At 36.3% G+C, this 18,130-nt stretch overlaps 1 protein-coding gene and 1 pseudogene across 3 annotated transcripts in view; both read right to left on the bottom strand.

The window, feature by feature from the left end:
- Positions 1-5,484: 5,484 nt before the first annotated feature.
- Positions 5,485-5,854, bottom strand: LOC110195226 (eukaryotic translation initiation factor 1 pseudogene; annotated as a pseudogene).
- A 2,394-nt stretch (positions 5,855-8,248) lies between these two features.
- The window catches only part of DPY19L4 (dpy-19 like 4), a 48,508-nt gene continuing 38,626 nt past the window's right edge, over positions 8,249-18,130 (bottom strand). For all 3 annotated transcript variants that reach the window (XM_020968651.2, XM_020968660.2, XM_020968665.2), the window contains 3 exons: positions 15,359-15,491; positions 12,934-13,092; positions 8,249-11,894 (listed from right to left, as the gene is read on the bottom strand). In XM_020968651.2, the coding sequence (XP_020824310.1) occupies positions 11,730-11,894; positions 12,934-13,092; positions 15,359-15,491 (457 nt within the window). In that variant the 3' untranslated portion in view covers positions 8,249-11,729. The remainder of the gene's footprint in view (positions 11,895-12,933; positions 13,093-15,358; positions 15,492-18,130) is intronic.

The following is an 18,130-nucleotide window of genomic DNA, read 5'->3' as shown; positions in this document are numbered from 1 at the left end:
AAGATACACTGGTAACTATGGAAGGGGCAGTTTTTTATTTTTTTTATTAATTTATTTTGATTTATCAACAATCACTTCCATATGCTTTTGAGTTTAAAATTTTTCTCCCCTTTCCTCCCCACCACCCTCCCCAAGACAGCACACAATCTGATATAGGCTATACATATACATTCCTATTAAACATATTTTTCACATTAGTGATGTTGTAAGTAAGAATTAGAACCAATAGGAGGAACCACCAGAAAGAGGAAACAGAAGTCAACAGAAGAAAAAAAAATTGCAAGTAGTATGCTTTGATCTGTATTCAAACTCCATAGTTCTTTCTTGGAATGTGGATAGCATTTTCTATCACAAAGCCTTTAGAGATGTCTTAGATCTTTGTATTGCTGGGAAGGGTTAAGTTTATCAACATTAGTCATTGAACAACGTGGCTGTTATTGTGTACAACGTTTTCTTGGTTCTGTTCACATCACTCAGCGTCAGACCATACAAGTCTTTCTGGGTTTTTCTGAAGTCGAAGGGGCAGTTTTGGTTGAATGATGAGGTCAGAAGGCAGATTATGAAAGTTAAGAGAAAAAGAGAAAAGCAAGTGGAGACAATTATAAATGGCCTTCTCAAGTAACTTAACCATAAAAGTGTAGAGAGATATGGGATGAAAGGGGGATAGACAGATCAAGTAAAGTTTTTTTAAAGATGGGGAGACCTGGAAGGAAGAGAGGGAGGGAGGGAGGGAGGAAGTATAACCTCTGTCCCAAAGCTCATTGGTATGGGACCTTCTCCTCTTTGGTGGTGATGAATGCTCTGTCCTGCATGAGGAGAGGGGAAGAGTTGGTGAGAGTGGTAGATTTCCAGTCTTCTAGCTTTCTTTGAGTCACTTAGTCTCTTCAGACTTTGGGCACTTCTGATTTCCAGCTTCAAGAGAAAAGATGGAAGATGTCAAACCCCACTTCAGGTTGCTAAAGGGAAAAGACTCTGGGAAGAAACCAACGTGAGAGGAGCTGGCAGTCTATATCATGTTCCTATCCTCAGTTTGCTATACTAGTGACTTTGAAGAACTTCCCCTTTAGTGAGATATAGGACACTGTCTCTCTCAGTTGAGCTGAGTTATCTAGCTCCCAATGAGAGATCTCCTTCACTCTGTATTGTCTAGTATATAGTCTATGTATACTTTGATTTCTGTTTTGTTACTGATTTGGATAAATGGGCTTCTTGGCTGAATGCTGTATGTATTAATTGTGGAAATGGTACTTGGGGGGAAGGGAGCCAAGCCCTGGATATAAAGCTTGGTTAGCTTTTCTCCCCCTTCCCCCAATTAATAGAACAGCAACCAGAAGCTAGACTGAACCTGAAAACCATATACGCTAGACTAATAATATTTATGGGAGCAGATAGACATAATTCTAGCCTGGTACCCACTCCCTCTGAAGACAGTAGAGTGGTGACCTCTAACCTTAACTTCCTGCTTCCCCTCCAGGCAGGAATTAAAGTCTCCTTTGGAGAAGAGTGAGGAGAGAAGAGGTTAGAGATGTCTATTGTCTCCCTTTAAGCCACAAAATGACCATTCCATGCTACATGTGGGGGATGACCCTCATCACAGAGAGAGAGAAGGAAAGAAGGAAGGAGGGAATGAAGGAAGGGTAGGAAACATTTAATTTATTATGTGCCAAGCCTTGTGCTAAGTGCTGCTGATGAAAACACAAGCAAAAGGAAAGAAAGTTCCTACCCTCAAGGAGCTTTCATTCTAATAGGGGAAGACAACACATAAAAGAGAACTGAAAATGAGGAGGAGAGTAGGGTACCTAGTTTGGTGGCAGTTTTTAAAATCCAGAAATTAGGAACAGGGCTGGAAAGAGAATGAAGGCAGGCAAGATTGAGACCTTCAACGAAATGGAAACCTCATCAGGAACTCACCAATGGAAGAAAGGACATAGACCTTTCAGAAGAACAAGCTAGGTTGAGCAAGCTCCAAGTTTCAGGGCTTTTCCAAGACAAGGATGTCCCAGGCATTACGGAAGTTCTAGGATGAGTAAGCAGTGGAGGCAGGGATGTAATTTTGAGGTCCAGAAAGTTAGGAACTGACCAGGAAGAAGAAGGTGCATGTTTGTAAGCAGTAGGGAAGCAGCCAGTGGACAAGGAGAGATTGAAGATAAGTGAGAGGGAGATAGTAGAGGGAGCAATCTGATGGAAGAGATGGAATGAAATGGGATCAGTTGTGTATGTGGCCTTGGCAAGGAGAAAGGCTGCTTCTTCATGTGAGATAGGAGTTTAAGTGGAGATAGCAGCAGAAAGCATTTGGGTGATGTGAGGAGAGACTGAGAGGAGAAGAGGGAGCTCTTGGTGAATGGCTCCAATTTCTCTTCATTTAAATAGCTAAACATATTGTCAGCTGAGAGGGTTAGGGCAGGGAGAGCTATGGTAGGTTTGTAGAGGGATGAAAATATTTGTAAAAGATGTGGTCTGTGGGACAGTGAGTTAATTAAATGTAAAATGTAGTAATTGTCCAGTTGAATACTGGACCTAGTTAGCACATTTTCACGATTTTCTCCAGTTGTATTTGCTTGTTATGTGAGTAGGAACAAAGGTAGTGGATAGTGGGAGTAATCTGTAGCTGAAACTCGGCAGGGCAAGATTACAGTTAAGGTTAAGAAGAGAAGGGACTCGAGAGGACAATGCAGAGAAGAACTGGTTCATGAATGGGTCAAGATGTAGAAGGAAAGAGAGTACCAAGGGGTTGGGAAAGTGGAGGTCATGCTGAAGACAAAAATAGGGGTTGCAAGGCAGAGGAAGAGATTGTGGCAGTGGTCCTTTTGTGGGTGATGGCAAGATTGATACCATATTTGCATATTACTGAGGTGGGCTGGAGTAGGTCATAGTAAATGTGGAACTGAGGGAACATCAAAATGTATGTCAAAGTTCCGTAGTATGAGGTCAGGCATTGGGGAAAAAACACTGCGAGCCAGGCACTGAACTGAGGAAAAAATGGGAGTGTTCTAGAAGCCGGTAGACAACAGCTTATTTGTTGGTAGATAAGGAATGAATGACCTCAGAAGAGAAGTGATGGTTGTTGATAATGAGCCTGGAAGTGGCAATGGGGAGCAAGGAGTATTCCAACTCCCCCATCTCAACTTTTGAGTCAAGGGGATGAAGGAAAGTGCAGCCGGTGCTGGAAAGGGTAGCAAGGAAGGCTGTGTCAAAAGGAACCAGGTGTCAGTGAAAGCCAGAAGATGAAAGCAGTGGGAAAGGAAAAGAGTTTTTTTTTCTTGTGAGGCAATTGGGGTTTCAAGGTCACACAGCTAGTTAAGCGTCAAGTGTCTAAGGTCAAATTTGAACTCAGATCCTCCTGACTCCAAGGCTAAAGCTCTATCCACTGTGCCACCTAGCTGCCCCAGGAAAAGGTTTAAGATGGGAACATGTTTATTACCTATTGAGCAAGCATTCCAGAGCAGTGGAAGGGTTGTGAAGTTTTAGAGTGGGACATTGGTGGAGAGACTGTAGTTCTTCATATGCTATTTCTAGCTTTCTCAATAAATAGCAAAGATCTATAATTTCTTTACATTTTTATGAGATTTACTACATGGTGATAAATGGAATATTGAGGTATTCTATTACTACTATTACTACTGAGGTACCACATTACTATATATTTATTTCTTCTTATTGACTTTTGTTACTAATTTATGTGGTTTGATGCACACAAGTTGAAAATATTTGTTACTTCAAAAAAAATCTACTGTTACTTTTCTTTTTAATGTGAGAATTTGGACCATTTGCCTTCAATGTCACAAATATTTAATTCGAACCCCAATTTTTCTTCTTAATATTGGCAAAATAGATCCTATAGCCTTTGCATTTCTAATTCTGATGAAACAAATAAAATTCGAACCTTTTAAACCAACTACGATGTAACCATTTCTAATTCTGATGAAACAAATAAAATTCGAACCTTTTAAACCAACTACGATGTTAATCTCCTCAAAACGAATTGTTTCCAGGATTGCCAGGTCTCTCTCTCTCTCCAGTTCATTACATGAGTCATATCAGTCCAAGTTAAAGTGGACCCCAAGGGCCATGCTCTCCTCCTCACTAATGCTTCTTCTCTGGCAAAGGCAGAAGGTAGCGCCAAATAGTGCATGAGATACAGCCCCAGTGTCAGCAGGTCATTATGAGAAAGAGGGATAGGACTGTTCTCTTTAATTGGGACAATTAAGAGCAAGATTGGAGGTGATAAAAAGATACTTAAACTCAATGTGGAGAAAACTTTCTAAAAAGGGATGTTTCCCAAAGCAGAAGACTGTCTCAGGAGATAGTCTAGTTGACAGAAAGACTTGAAGGAAAGGCTGGATAGCTCCTTCTGAGTGAAGTTGGAGTGGTATTGGTTCTGGGGTTTGGGTTTCAGCTAAAGTCTATAGGGAGTCCAACTCTGAGTTTCCGGGAAGGTGTAATTTTCCCTAGTTCATACTTCCCACAGGTTTGAATCTCTGTGGTCAGAGGCTGATATAAATTTCAGAGGAGCCAGAGCCTGGGAGGCAGACCTTCCTGGAGCTAGAACCTGGCAAAGGCAGTACAGCAGAGAAGCTGAGAAACCCAGCCTTTGAAGGGACATGGAGAACAGTGACACCCCTGTCAGTGAAATAGGAGCAAACACTGAATGGAAACTGTTCAAGTGCGTGCAGGACCTTCTGACCTGCCCAGTCTGTGGGAGCTTCTTCAGCGACACTGCAACAGAGCATTCTGGCAACACCTTCTGCCGGGATTGCCTTGCTCAAAAATCCCTGCCTCCATACCTCTTCTGTACCAACTGGAAGATGAAGAACATGGTACAGATGGCCAAGTGGCTGAAGCCATTCCATGAGGAGACCCACTCCATCCTAGAGGAATGGTGTACCAAGCATCAGGAATACTTGAGCTTTTTCTACAGAGGAAACAATGAGAAAATCTGCCTGGTATGCAGGTATTCCAGCCTTCAAGAGGGCCATACACTCACCCCACTGCAAGATCTAGACACAAAACAAGAGGCAGGTACCCTAGACATAGAACAGAGTGTCTGTTTGCTGAAAGAAGCCCTGCAGCGAGCCAAATCTTGCTCACTCCCAGATGCCTCTGATGGTATTCCCTAGCTGACCTTGCTGAGCTGTGCACCCCAAACTGGCCTAAACCATCCTTGCAGTCAACTATTCCAACAAAACATCCTGCTTCTGTGCCCCACTCGTTCCTGGGAAGAATGGCCATTCTTTTTCCTGACCCCCTCCCCAATCATCCCCTTTGTGGTTTTCAAGCATAAATCTCCCCAGCCTCTCCTGGGCTGTGGTGCCTTTTACTTTGTACTGGGATGCCTTGGGACTAGTGTCTCATTCTGCTCCTAATAAAACTTTTCTGTTGTCAAAAAAAAAAAAAGTAGACCCCAAGTGATTACATTAAATGAACTGTGAGGTTTTAAAATTTGTGACATGGACAGAAAGGATTCTACTCATTGCAAGGAAATCCTTATTTAAACTTTGGTGAGCCACAAAGTACGTAAAACCAATGAACCTTCAGCTGTTTGTCCTCAGCCAGTACAATTTCAAGGAGGAAATGACATATGTTCTTGCACTGGTCACCCTTTAGCTGAATTACTTCTTTACATTCTGGATGCTCAATTACCTTATCATTGCAGGCAAATTTCTTCTTAAATGCTTTGAGTAGTTTTTATTTTTTTTTATTGTGATCATCAGTAATTCCCTTGACAGTAGTGAGGGTTCTCCATTTCTCTGCTGAATTCCTATATAGATATTATCTACAGTCCAAGAAGCAGGTCATCACCTTTCCTTCCATCAGCAAAGGAGTTGAAAGAGTGAAGGTTCTGGATTGCAAACATGATTCCTTTTCTTCCAAGGAAACAACCTCTAAAAGGGCAGTGGTAGAAGGCCAGTGGGGAAGGGGTAGAGAGACTGAGTGAAGGAAAGTAAGGGGCAGGAGATCATCAAGGTCTCAGTGAAGGCTCAGCGACTAGGGTCTTCACTCATTTTAAAGGTGTATTTTATCAGCTTTTAAAAGTGTGAACTTATTCTTACATATTAGTTCATATCCTAATTTGTTATATACATTAATATTTGATTATAAGTGACCAGCTTAGGTATGCCATTTTGTTAAGTACTCATTTAACAAAGCTGGTATCCCTTCCAACTGTTAATAAGGGTTTTCCCCTGAGGACCACTGGTAAATCCTTTGAGGGCTTGTTCATTTCTGAGACTTTAAAAAAATTGTTTCTAAACACTCAGGTTTGCAGGATTGGCGATTCAAAGCCATTGTCCAATGCCCTTTCTTTTGTACATGCTGGTCTAACTTTGTTAATTGTTTTTTATTTTTGCTGAGAAGACTGAAGGGTTTCTAACCATTTCTAACCTGAATTGTTTGAAGCATCAGATTTCTTCATTCTGAAGCTTTGAAAATTCTTCCAGTCATAGAGTGTGGCCTATTCTTATTCACTCTGTGAAATTTTCTCTAATGACTTCTTCAAATATGGTGCCTAAGATATCTCTTCTCCTTCCCTTCACCCCCCAAAACTATGATAAACTCCTGGTATGGAATCTCCCTTCATTAACTACGCAACATGATAGAAGAGTTGTCTGGGAGCACTGAGACTATATCAAACAGTTTTTGTCTGTCAGAAGCAAGCTCCCCACCACCCCCAATTTTCTATGGAATTAGTCTGTTTTTTCTTCTAAGGATACTTTCAAAATATTTCGTACACTGCTATTTTTAAAAGTACTAACTTTTTGCATTTGTATTTCCAGTGCTATTTATTTGTATTCTTTAAATAGTTTCATCCTTTGATTTTTAGTGTAAAATTTAGAATTTGGTCATTTGTTGAACATTTTTTCTGGTGCTAGAGATTTTTTTTTGGAGACTTTTTCTTCTATCCTACCATCTTTTTTTTTGTTTTGTTTGTTTGGCGAGGCAGTTGGGGTTAAGTGACTTGCCCAGGGTCACACACCTCGTAAGTATCAAATGTCTGAGGCCGGATTTGAACTCAAGTCCTTCTGACTCCAGAGCCCGTGCTCTATCCACTATACCACCTACCTGCCCCTCTATTCTACCATCTCATTAAAATTTGTTTTTTGCAAGGTAGTGCTATTTTATAATCATTAATAGCACACTTAAAACCCATGTGTAAGTGAAACAGATTAAAAGTGCAAAATCAAATTTATTATGGCTCATAGAAAACAAGTAGGTTAATTTATTACGAAATAAGACAGTCCCTTTCTGGTGAAATAGTTATATGAGGTTACAAAATATGAGGTATATTTTTCTGTCCCAAATCTATTAAAAGACATATGTTCACTGGTTTTAATTTTAATGAAAATTTTACCTCTTAATGGGGAAGGAAAACATTTACTACAAAATCAACATTCTTGTCTTGTTAGCATAAGTGTGCGTATCCTTCTCACACCTAAGTATCTGTACAAATTCCTAAAGAATGGGAAAATGACAGTTGGAAAAACTGAAAGTAATATTAGCAAATTAATTCAAGAAGGAAGCAATTCCTTGGCTAGGTTGCCTCCATTCCATTAAGTGAATACAGTTTTATAACCTTATTAAGTGTGAGAAGCATGTATACTGTGAAAGAGCTGCCCCCATGTTTATGTACACCATGATCTAATCATTATCAGGAAGAGATCACTGATGATAATTGGCTCACAAAGTATCTCTATGCCAACTCAGTATATTTGGTCCCACAAAATCTTTTAGATTTTAAATTTAGGCTTTTAAATTATGACACAAAAAATTTCTTAAATAATAATGGACACTAAGAGACAGCTGAGAAAAACATCCCTTTCGAACTTCTAGATTTAATTCAATTTTTAGTTGAACAAAATTGTCTGATAATGAGGTATTATTCTAAGGATATATTATCCATACTTACATCAGTTTCACTTTCAATTTCTTACAACTGACAGATGTTGGAATCTAAAACTAATGAGACACAAGAGGTACATATTCTAGCTCTCTAAAGCAATATCAAGAAACTTCGTACTTAAAAACTAAAAGAACGGTGGAGAAATGCATGTCAAGGACACAAGCTATCATTTGAGAATCACCAAGGCAAAGGAATCAAATAAATACTGGTAAGTAATATTTGGGCTATTCATTTAGATTATCACTCATATTTTCTATTACATTAAAGGAAATGTACCAATAATTTGCTGCTGGTATAATTTACTTTAAGTAAATTCTACATGAAAAAGCTGAGATTTACACAAAGAATAAATTAGTGAGCCATAATTTTCTTTATAGAAGGTTCATGGAATTACAGGATGAAAAACAGGGATTCTTTCAATAGCATGAGTCCTTAGTGCACTTAAAATATTTTTATTTGAAAAAGAAATCAATGTATATACAATTTTAAGCACATGCTCTCTGTGTAAAATGAAGCATATAAGTTATCATATAAAAGGAATACTTAAAAGTTCAAAGGCAAAAAGGACTAAAATTCTCATTAAATCATCAAAAGTAAATATGATTATGGTATAAGTTAATAATTCTCATACAGCTTCAGTTTTCCTTCAGTTTGGTTTTAAATGGGAATTCAGAGAAGCTTGAACCTATAGATTTAAGATTAAGCATATAACTATGTGCCAAAGCTTTTTCTAACTTGACCATCACCTTTTGTATTCCAGTTTAGCATTTTTTCTTATTCTTGAAACTTTAAAAATTGGCATACTGCTATGTGATTATTGGTGGTTTGGACAGTCATCCTTAAAAAGGATCTCAGCTGACACTGACACAATTTTAACCAAGTACTGCAGATGTACAACATAGATTAAGCCTGAAACAAAATAAGTCAAACAAAAACTTCAATAACAAAGATGCCAGGAATAAGAAGAATTGCTAAGAGTAGGTTACCAAAGATTTGGTGCAATAGGCCTTGTTAAATGTGCAAGTTAGTTTTTTAATTTTTTTTTACCCTAGAGTTCTGGAGCATAACCAAATGACCAAAATATTTTAGTTAGCATAGGTGCCTTAAAAGTATTAGCACTTTTTTTACCCAACCATAAATGCTAATAACAAACACAATGAGCACACTGCCTAGAAAATTAGCTTAATAAGGAAATATTATCATAATTTTGCTTAGAGAAAGTGGTCAAAAATGGATTAACAACTTTTGGAAAAGCTGAAAACAGTTATCAAGGCACTTATTTTTAACAAGTTTAAAATATCAAAAGCAAAGTATATTTGGATTTCTTTCATAAATACTTCTCACTCTCAAAACTATGAACATTGTTTTATACTGCTAGGGATATATAAAGGAAAGGTCATATTACCATATAAAAGGAAACTGCAAAGACACAAGTGAGGATATTAATTCATAGGCAGAAATCAGCACATGGCTTTGCTACTTTCACCCAAAGTTTCCTAGATTTTTTTTTAAAAATTAGGCAGCTGGGGTTAAGTGACTTGCCCAGGCCACTCAGCTAGTAAGTGTCAAGTGTTTGGTCTGAGGCCGGATTTGAACTCAGGTCCTCCTGACTTCAGGGCCGGTGCTCTATCCACTGCGCCACCTAGCTGCCCCCAAAGTTTCCTAGATTTTGATGTGGCTTTAGGACATACTAAAATTGAACACCATAAACTGTCATTTAATGTCCAACATAATCTTTTCCATTAAAGAGCTCAGGTTTTCCTTTTTAACAGCTGTACATGAAAATATTTTCTTAAATTCAACTAGAAATTTCTTCAAATCCATCAAAGAATCTGTTTAAAAAAGCAATTAGAGGAAGTAGAAAATTTTTATTATAATTTTTAAAAAGACCTCAAACCCACTCAGTGAAACATGAGATAATAAGATCAATAATAATCAATGAAATCAATGAATAGATCAATGAACAGCTAACTAAATTTTTGATGCTACACTGGGAGGCAAATTTCCTATTATTGTTTTTATTCTTCCTCTAATAGAAAGACATAGATTGCTTTTAATATAGTATTTTTTGACATCCTCAACGCATATACCATTATAGAATTTTTACTATATAATCTGACACTCTTGTGCAGTGAAGCATGACACATAATATCTGTCCAGTTAACAAGTTCAATAGTGTCAGAAATTATAAAGCGAAAGACTTGCAACTCACTACCAAAGAAGTAAAACAGTTAAAGTATACCACCTGAAGATGCTTTACTATAATTATAATTATACATGTGAAAATGAAGACTAATGAAACTGATATGCTGTTCATGACAACTCCATCAATACTGAATGCACTCAGCATTTGATAGGCAGTAAAAGAATACACGATTTTTCAAAAATACATTCATGCATATGAAAACAGAATGATTTTTCCTACTAATGTATTTAATGGTAGGTATGTAATTTTAGCACTCTTTTAATAACTAAACACTGAAAAAAAATTGTGCAAGAGTGTGAGGAAAAAACTAAGCATTATCTCTACATCCTGAACATAATATATCTACAGGTTGCCACTGCTCATAAAACATTTTGATGTTTTAGCAAATATTGTAAGCAATTAAAATATAACAAATTTAAAGAGACTACAAGAAGACTTATAAAACTCTAAAAATGGCAAATCTATAAAGCTGATTAAAATTACCACTCAGTTTTCAGTATTGATGTTTGTAGGAGAGCTTGTTAAATGACAAATAATTTATTTGGAGTTTTTCTTTTTAATAAGTAACCACTAAGTGCATAGATGTAGTTAAGAGCAAAGATCATAAGTAATTTTAAGTCTTTCTAATGCATGTGCAGTCTTATTTTGGGTCAGGCTAAATTAAGAAGCTTCAATTTTCTTTAATGGAGACAAGAAGACAAAATTATTTATACTACTAAAGTAGCTGGAAAAGGATTAAGTTGCATTAAAAATTCTGACAAGAAACATCCAAGCAGGTTTTATTTCTAATATTTATATTTTTAAATATATGGTAATGGCCTTTGAAATGCATATTAAAAATGTAGGCACCAATAATTATTTTTATCATAATCAAACTGGTATCAAATGTATGATCATTTCACTGTGACAAAAGTTAACCACATACTAATAATAATAACACAGAATTAAAATGTTATATTATGCATGGATATATTGAGAAAGTAATGTACTCATAGGCAATATTTAAGAAAAAACCAAACTATTTGTATGAATATCATAAATATTTTGATTTTGGACACTAGAAAAAACAAAGCTTAGTGTCATTTAAAAAAACTACTTCTGTTTGTATAATGCCCATTTAGAACTACACTATTTTAACATCTACTGTTTTCCTTAACTCTTTGTTGTAAGGATTAGTAAAGTAATATGCCATGGTATACAGTATAAGAATAATTCCCTTATAGACCAACTGTGTGCTATATTAAGGTTTCACTGCATGTAATTATGTTTTGACCTTCAGTATATTCAAATCCATGTGATAATGGGGTTCTAATATACTTTATTTAGATAAACATCCACAGAGAAGATGTGATAATATTTTAGGAGGTAAAATATGGAAAGACCAATGCAAAAGAAAGATATGTTGCTGGTAAATGAAAAAGTGCAATATTTGATACATTATCAACACCATAAGTTCTGATGTTATATTGCCTATAAAGTCTGGATCTGGTAACAAAGCAAGGGGAAAAGAAAAAAAACATTTCAAATGTACAAACTTTGATTTGCAAAAGAATACATAAGTAGGAAAATAGCATCCCATTTCTCTTCATGTCATGTCGGTCTTTGAAAAGAAGGCTTCGCTATTTTTCAGGACTGGAAAGATATCACAGTGTTGATTTTATATACAAAGTAGGATCTGTTCCAGTATACTCTAGTGAAATAATTCACATATGGAGAATAGTTAATTTTGATCTCATGGCAAAATCGTCCATATTTTGAGTAGGTAAAATTGTCACCTTCTTCACAAACCACCTATACCAAAATATACAAAACAGCAAATTAAAAATGTTTGCTTTAGCTCTAGGGGAAAATCAAATAAAAGTAGCAAAAATTTCAGTGAACACTACATCATTGATGTACATAGACTGTATGCCATTTCAATATTAGAAACCAACATCTTAAGGCACTTTCAGTTTGCAAAGCACTTTACATTTATTATCTCGTTTGATTCCCCCAATAATCCTTTGGGGTAAGCATTAAAACTATTATTTCCATTTTATGGAGGAAGAAACTGAGGCTCATGGCTAGTAGAATGAGAGGCACAATCCAAACCCTCATTTCTCCTGACTCCAAGTCCAATGCTCTTTTTATTAAACCACACTGTCTCCCTATTAATCTTTAATTTGATCTTTAAGCTTTAATTTGATCATCAAGGCATAGCCACTACATGAGTTAATGAACTTGGGCTCCACAACAGGAATGTTGAAACCAAAATTAATTATTCCTTTGGTTTCAAAATTAAGACTGCAAAGAGTCCATAGCCTTTCTGATTTCATAAGTCAGCTTTTGCTAGTCTTCAAACTTGACTAGAAAAACAAATACTGAGAAACTGCCATAAGTTCAATTTTCTATTTGTATAGTTATTATCAACTCTCAATTACCGGGTGAGAAAGTAAGACTGCAGCTTATCCAAGGCAAATCTTTATATTTTAACTAAGGGGTCTGGGAGGAGGGACCTTTTCTGAAGTTAAGGATGTCTCTGAGAGTATCTCCCAGAGAATTCCACTTATCAGGTAACCCAACTCCTCTATCATTTTTTAGATGCCAAAGACAGTTTCACTGCAGACCAGGATGAAAGAAAGCTTAGTAGGAATAAGGAATTGAAATAAACGCATAAATTAAATTAGCACATCCAAGTTTGTAATCTCAAGTAATAGTAACAAAAACTGTATTTCTTTGTTTATATTTTAAGTGTAAAGTCTAAAAATAAAGCCTGAAAATCAATTTTTGAACCTCATTTCCCTATACTAAGATAAATATTAAGTATTTAATCTTCCAAATAGTTACTTACATGGCCATTTGCAATATCCAATAAGTCTTTAACTCTACACCCTCTCATGGTTCCCACCTCATTGCAGATGGCATCTTCCACAATCAAGTAGTTAGCTTTGTAGGATGTAAGTATCTTATAAATATCTTCAGCAGACCTCTTTGAGTAGATTTGATAGATCTATGAGATTAGAGAACAAAATAATGACTTCACAATGTATGAAAGTACCAACCATCCAATACTTACCTACTCAACACTTCTGTGTGCACTGCAGATCTGTGGGTGCCCAAAAGCACCCTCCATGTGGCTTCTGCCTGTGATGAACTTGTGGTTCAATTGTGGGAGAAGACAAATTAGTGTAAGGGTTTGGAAATGGAATTCAACTTTGCTCAAAATGTAATTCCTAGGATTAGAAGTTAGAACAAGAAAGGACTTTACAAATCATCTTTTCCAACACCCCTGTAGAATTTATTCATATATAATCTGCATTTAAGTTTCCTGAGAGACAGGGTAATTATTTTATATGCTACATATGGCAGTTAGCCAAAGAGGAATTTAAGAAATTATGATTAACAATTTGTTGAGAAAAAATACTAATACACTTATATTCCAAAGTAATCCACAAAGAAAAGAGTGAAGAAAACATGGCAAAGGTGTAACAGGCACTAGTTACTTAGTGGAAAGAAAAAAATCGAAGAGAAATCTCTTTCATGCTTTCTCCTGGATCTATAACGCTAAATACCAAATTTCAGCAGTTTGATGTTTTTTGAATCACCGACAATTATTACTCCATATTTAAATAAGACAAGAACTGTTAATTTCTAAATTATGCCTATCTTAAAGTCTGAAATGCTTCTACACACAATAATTAAAATACAAAAATTAGGTTTGGAACATTAGACTGGAAGTCAGCAGATACAGGTTCTAGTTACATCTATGGGAATTTGAAAAAACTCCTTAAACTCTGTTGACTCTACTCTGAAGGACCTGAAAAGCTCTTTTAAAATTCTCCCTTCCTTTAGTTCTTCTCCCTGCTCTCTGCTTTATTTTGGATAAGGAAAATAATTCCAATCACAATGACAGACACTAGATGGGCTCTAAATTTCCTTTAGTCCTAAAATTCTATAATCTATTAAAATTAATTCAAAGAACTTAAATTAGGCAATGATGGTCGGAACTAGGGTAGTGGAATGGAAAAGATAATAGGAAAGACAGAACTGAGAGAAGGCAAATGACTGAATGTGGTATGTAAGAAAGGAAGGCATAGAAGATGATCCTAACCTAGTTTAAGTGGAAAGAAGGTGGTGCCATTAATAGAAACAGGGAAGGCAAGAAGAAAAGCTGATTTACTTGTGGGGGAGGGAAAGGTAACTGTTTTGGAAATGTGGACTTTGAAGTGTAGTTAAACATATAAATTGAATGCCTAGTAGCAGATTTGAAATTCGGGTATGAAAAATAGAAGAATCTGCAATTAGCAATTTAAACTTTTTGTTGTTACTCATTCATTTTAGTTGTACATTTGGGGTTTTCTTGGCAAAGATACTGGAGTGGTTTGCCATTTCCTTCTCCAGCTCATTTTACAGATGAAGAAACTGAGGCAAACAGGATTAAATGTCTTGCCCAAGGTCACACAGCTAGTAAGTATATGAGGCCAGATTTGAACTCATGAAGATGGGTCTTCCTGACTTTAGGTCCAGCACTCTATCCACTGAGCCCTAATCTGAACTTTAGATGATTATTAAAGCAATGGTAGCTGGGAAAAAAGTCAATTCAATCTAATCAAAGAAACATTTATTAAATGCTTACCAGGCACTAGGGGAGATATAGTATTTAGGTAACAAAGTCCCCTCTGCCCATCAAATTTACAGCCTGGTACATAGATAAAGATGGAGAATAAACATGAATTATACAGCATAAATACACGTATACAGATTTTTTAAAAAAGTAGTAAGTGGGATCCCATCGGAAAAAATTCATGACTGACAAGATTAAGAAAATCTTACTAGAAGAGGTGATATTTGTTGGGTTTTAAAAGAACAGATAGGAATTCAATAGGCAAAGACGGAAGAAGGAAGGATATTTTCTGCATTTGGAAAAGCTTGATCAAAGACCCAGAGATAGGAAAATACGGTGTTTGGGGGGACAGAAGGTAATTCAGGATACTGTGCTCTTGCTTCTTGAATCTTTTCAAAACTGTTTTAATAACAAAGAACTTAGTAAAGGACAAGCTTAATTTTGGCTCCTTGAACAGTTTTGTACCTTGTACTGCCTTAAGAGAAAAAAAGTTGATTTAAACTTAGCTTTCTAAAGTTGTTTCAGATTTTCCTATTGCTACAATCAGTTGAACATATGCACATTTTCACAGATATCTTAATAAGCAAACTATATTAAAACAGGCTTGTGATAAGAAACCAAGTGCCCAAATGGAAAATTGTGAATGCTTTACATTTTCATTTCTCTTCAGAAGGTCTTCATCATTGTAAAGAGGCAAATTGGTCACCATCCATCCAGTGCATAACTTAATCACACCCATCAATTGTGGACTCCCTGCAAACACAGCTGCAACTGGAGCCTGCCTTCTGCAAAACAACATTGATTTACATATTTAACAGACAAGTATATTGTTTAAAACAATATTTTATATCAACTCTAAAAGACTAGCAAACTACACATTATACACAGCGACAGATCCACAATGCTTAGTAATCATAGAATCAGGGCTGCATAATGTTAGATGCAAACCTAGAATTTCAAGATGACTTTTAAGATGTGCATACATTAGCAAAAAGAAAAAATAGGTACTATTTAGGCCACAATTTCAGATCATATAGCTTTAAACCAGGATTTATATGTACAAAGTATAATTTTTAAAAATTTTTAAAAATAAAGATACTTATTTTTACTCAAAATACTTTGAGAATTCCACTCTGGGAACTTTATTGAAGCAGTATATAGGCCACAGAAGAAGACTCAATCTTGTGACTTTATGGGTCCCCCACCTTGTTTTTTTTGCCAAAGAATATGATGTAGCCTGACATGATGTAATAATATGAGATAGAGCCTCCCCTGACTCTGAATACTATTTCAAACAATAAAAACCTCAAAATGATAATGTGCTACACTAAGGATATATTTTTTAAAAGTTTCATTTTTAGTATTTTACAGTGGAAGAGATCTTTAGAAATTATTTAATTCAACACCCTTACCTTTACAGATGGTAAAACGGAGGCCCAGAGAGATGAATTTACTTTCCTAAAGTTTTACTTCTAGTTATTAGCAGACCTGAGACAAAATAGATGACTTGATCGCCAGTCCAGAGTTGTTTCCATGTAGAAGCTTCCCTTCTCAGGATAAGCATCTGATACTAACAAGCAATTCTAATTCAACTCTACAACTATTTTATTAAAAGCCTATTAGATGTAAGGTACTCTTTTGAGCAATGGCGACAAATGCTACATAAGGGACAATTCTCATTTGGATGTATAAATTCTGGTTTGTTTACTTATAAGAAAGTAATAATTACTAGGTTTTTCTCCATTATATTAGCACAGTGCCTGGTACAAAGTAGATACTTATTGAAAGTTTAAAGACTGATTTAAAAAATACCTCATGATATGCAATCTAGACACCTTTTAAATTCATAAACCAAAAGCATTCACTACTGTGGGGTTGTAAAAGTACATTTTAAGTCTACACTAAGGAGAACCAATGGAAATCAATAAGGGAGACTTACATTTTTGCTACAAAACAAGGACTGGATGTTAGAGAGTTATAAAAGTGGTGGTTTGGAGCAGATAAAAACTTCCTTTAAAAGATGTATGTTAAGGTTTCCTTTAAAAGAGTAGATAAATGTATTCTGGTTAATAATCTGAGCTGGACAAATGTTTGAGTTAAAGATAAATTAGATAAAATTCAAAGAGGAAGAATCAAGCATATGAGAGCAATAAGGAAGTAAGGTAGATTCAAATGGAAGACAGAGACAGTTAAAGTTAAAGATACGGACAGAAAGGTAGGACGGTAGAGAGTTTTGAACGACATATCCAGAAATTTGTTACTTGACCTGTTGAGAGAAAAGTTCTACACAGCTAAGGATATGGTGTAGTGAGATTGCTTCGATATTAGCAAACTGCACTGTTTCACCTTGGACCTGTGATTTTATTGATGAAGGGAATTCCTGATGAGGAAGGTCTCTCTACCAACAAAGATGCATAAAACCCCTGCAACTTATAGCCTCACAGATGCCTGGGACACTGAGAGGTCAAGTGACTGGCCAGTATGTTTCAGAGGAAGGAACTGAACCTACATGGCCTTGACTCTAAGGTCTGCTCTCCTTCCAGGGGGATGCATAATAATGAGAACAGTTTATATAAAGACTAGAAGTTCAATAAGGAAAATATACCATGAAAATTATTTGTAGTACTTCACAGTTTACAATGCTAACAATAATTTTATCTTTGTCTGGACTAGTTTTCTGCTAACTAATCTTTTTTGCAACCAGTCTATTCCATCAGTCAATAAACATTTTGAAGTGTCTACTCTGTGCCTGGAACTGTGCTATTTCCTCTGTTCTACCCTTTCACATGACTTGCCTAAGCACATGGTCAATGCACAGCTCTGATTATGTCATTCCTCCATTAAAAAATCTCCAGGGGCCTTTCAATACCACATAAAGCACAAACTGATGTTGGTACTCAAAGTCTGTCACAATACGATTGCTCCTTCCTTTCTAACCCTAAGTAACTCCTACTGATCTGCTTCATGTCATTTCCATTCCTGTCCTACCACCTCCTTTTTGTGTGTCTTTGGACATACCTGTCTCTATCTGGAACAAGCTCCCCTCCCTTCATTCCCCCCTGCCTTCTTTAGTTGGTCCTTGTTTTGAAGAGCCAGCTCAGGAACCACTTCCCTGGGATGCCTTCACCAACCTCCATAAGTGAAAAGTGCTCTCTGTCTCCTCAAATTTCCCCTAGCACTTGGCTGGGACCTTGTATTTGCACTTCTCTCACCATCCTAGATCAAAGTTGTCTGCATGTATCTTTTCCTCAACAAAGCTGTAAAGCCTTGAGAGTAGCAACTGTCTCTTCTCTCTTTTTGGACCCTCAGTACCTCCACAGAATGTCTCACATACAATAGGAACTTAATACACTTCAAATTTTTGTGAAAAACAAAACAAAACAAAACTTGGTAAGTTATTTAATCATGTAAATGATAATTGCCG

Source organism: Phascolarctos cinereus, unplaced genomic scaffold, assembly GCF_003287225.1.
Source record: "Phascolarctos cinereus isolate Bilbo 61053 unplaced genomic scaffold, phaCin_HiC Scaffold_4;HRSCAF=312, whole genome shotgun sequence".
NCBI classification, from domain to species: Eukaryota; Metazoa; Chordata; class Mammalia; order Diprotodontia; family Phascolarctidae; genus Phascolarctos; species Phascolarctos cinereus.
Note: the sequence above shows the minus strand (reverse complement) of the source record. Positions and strands in the feature narration are given on the sequence as shown.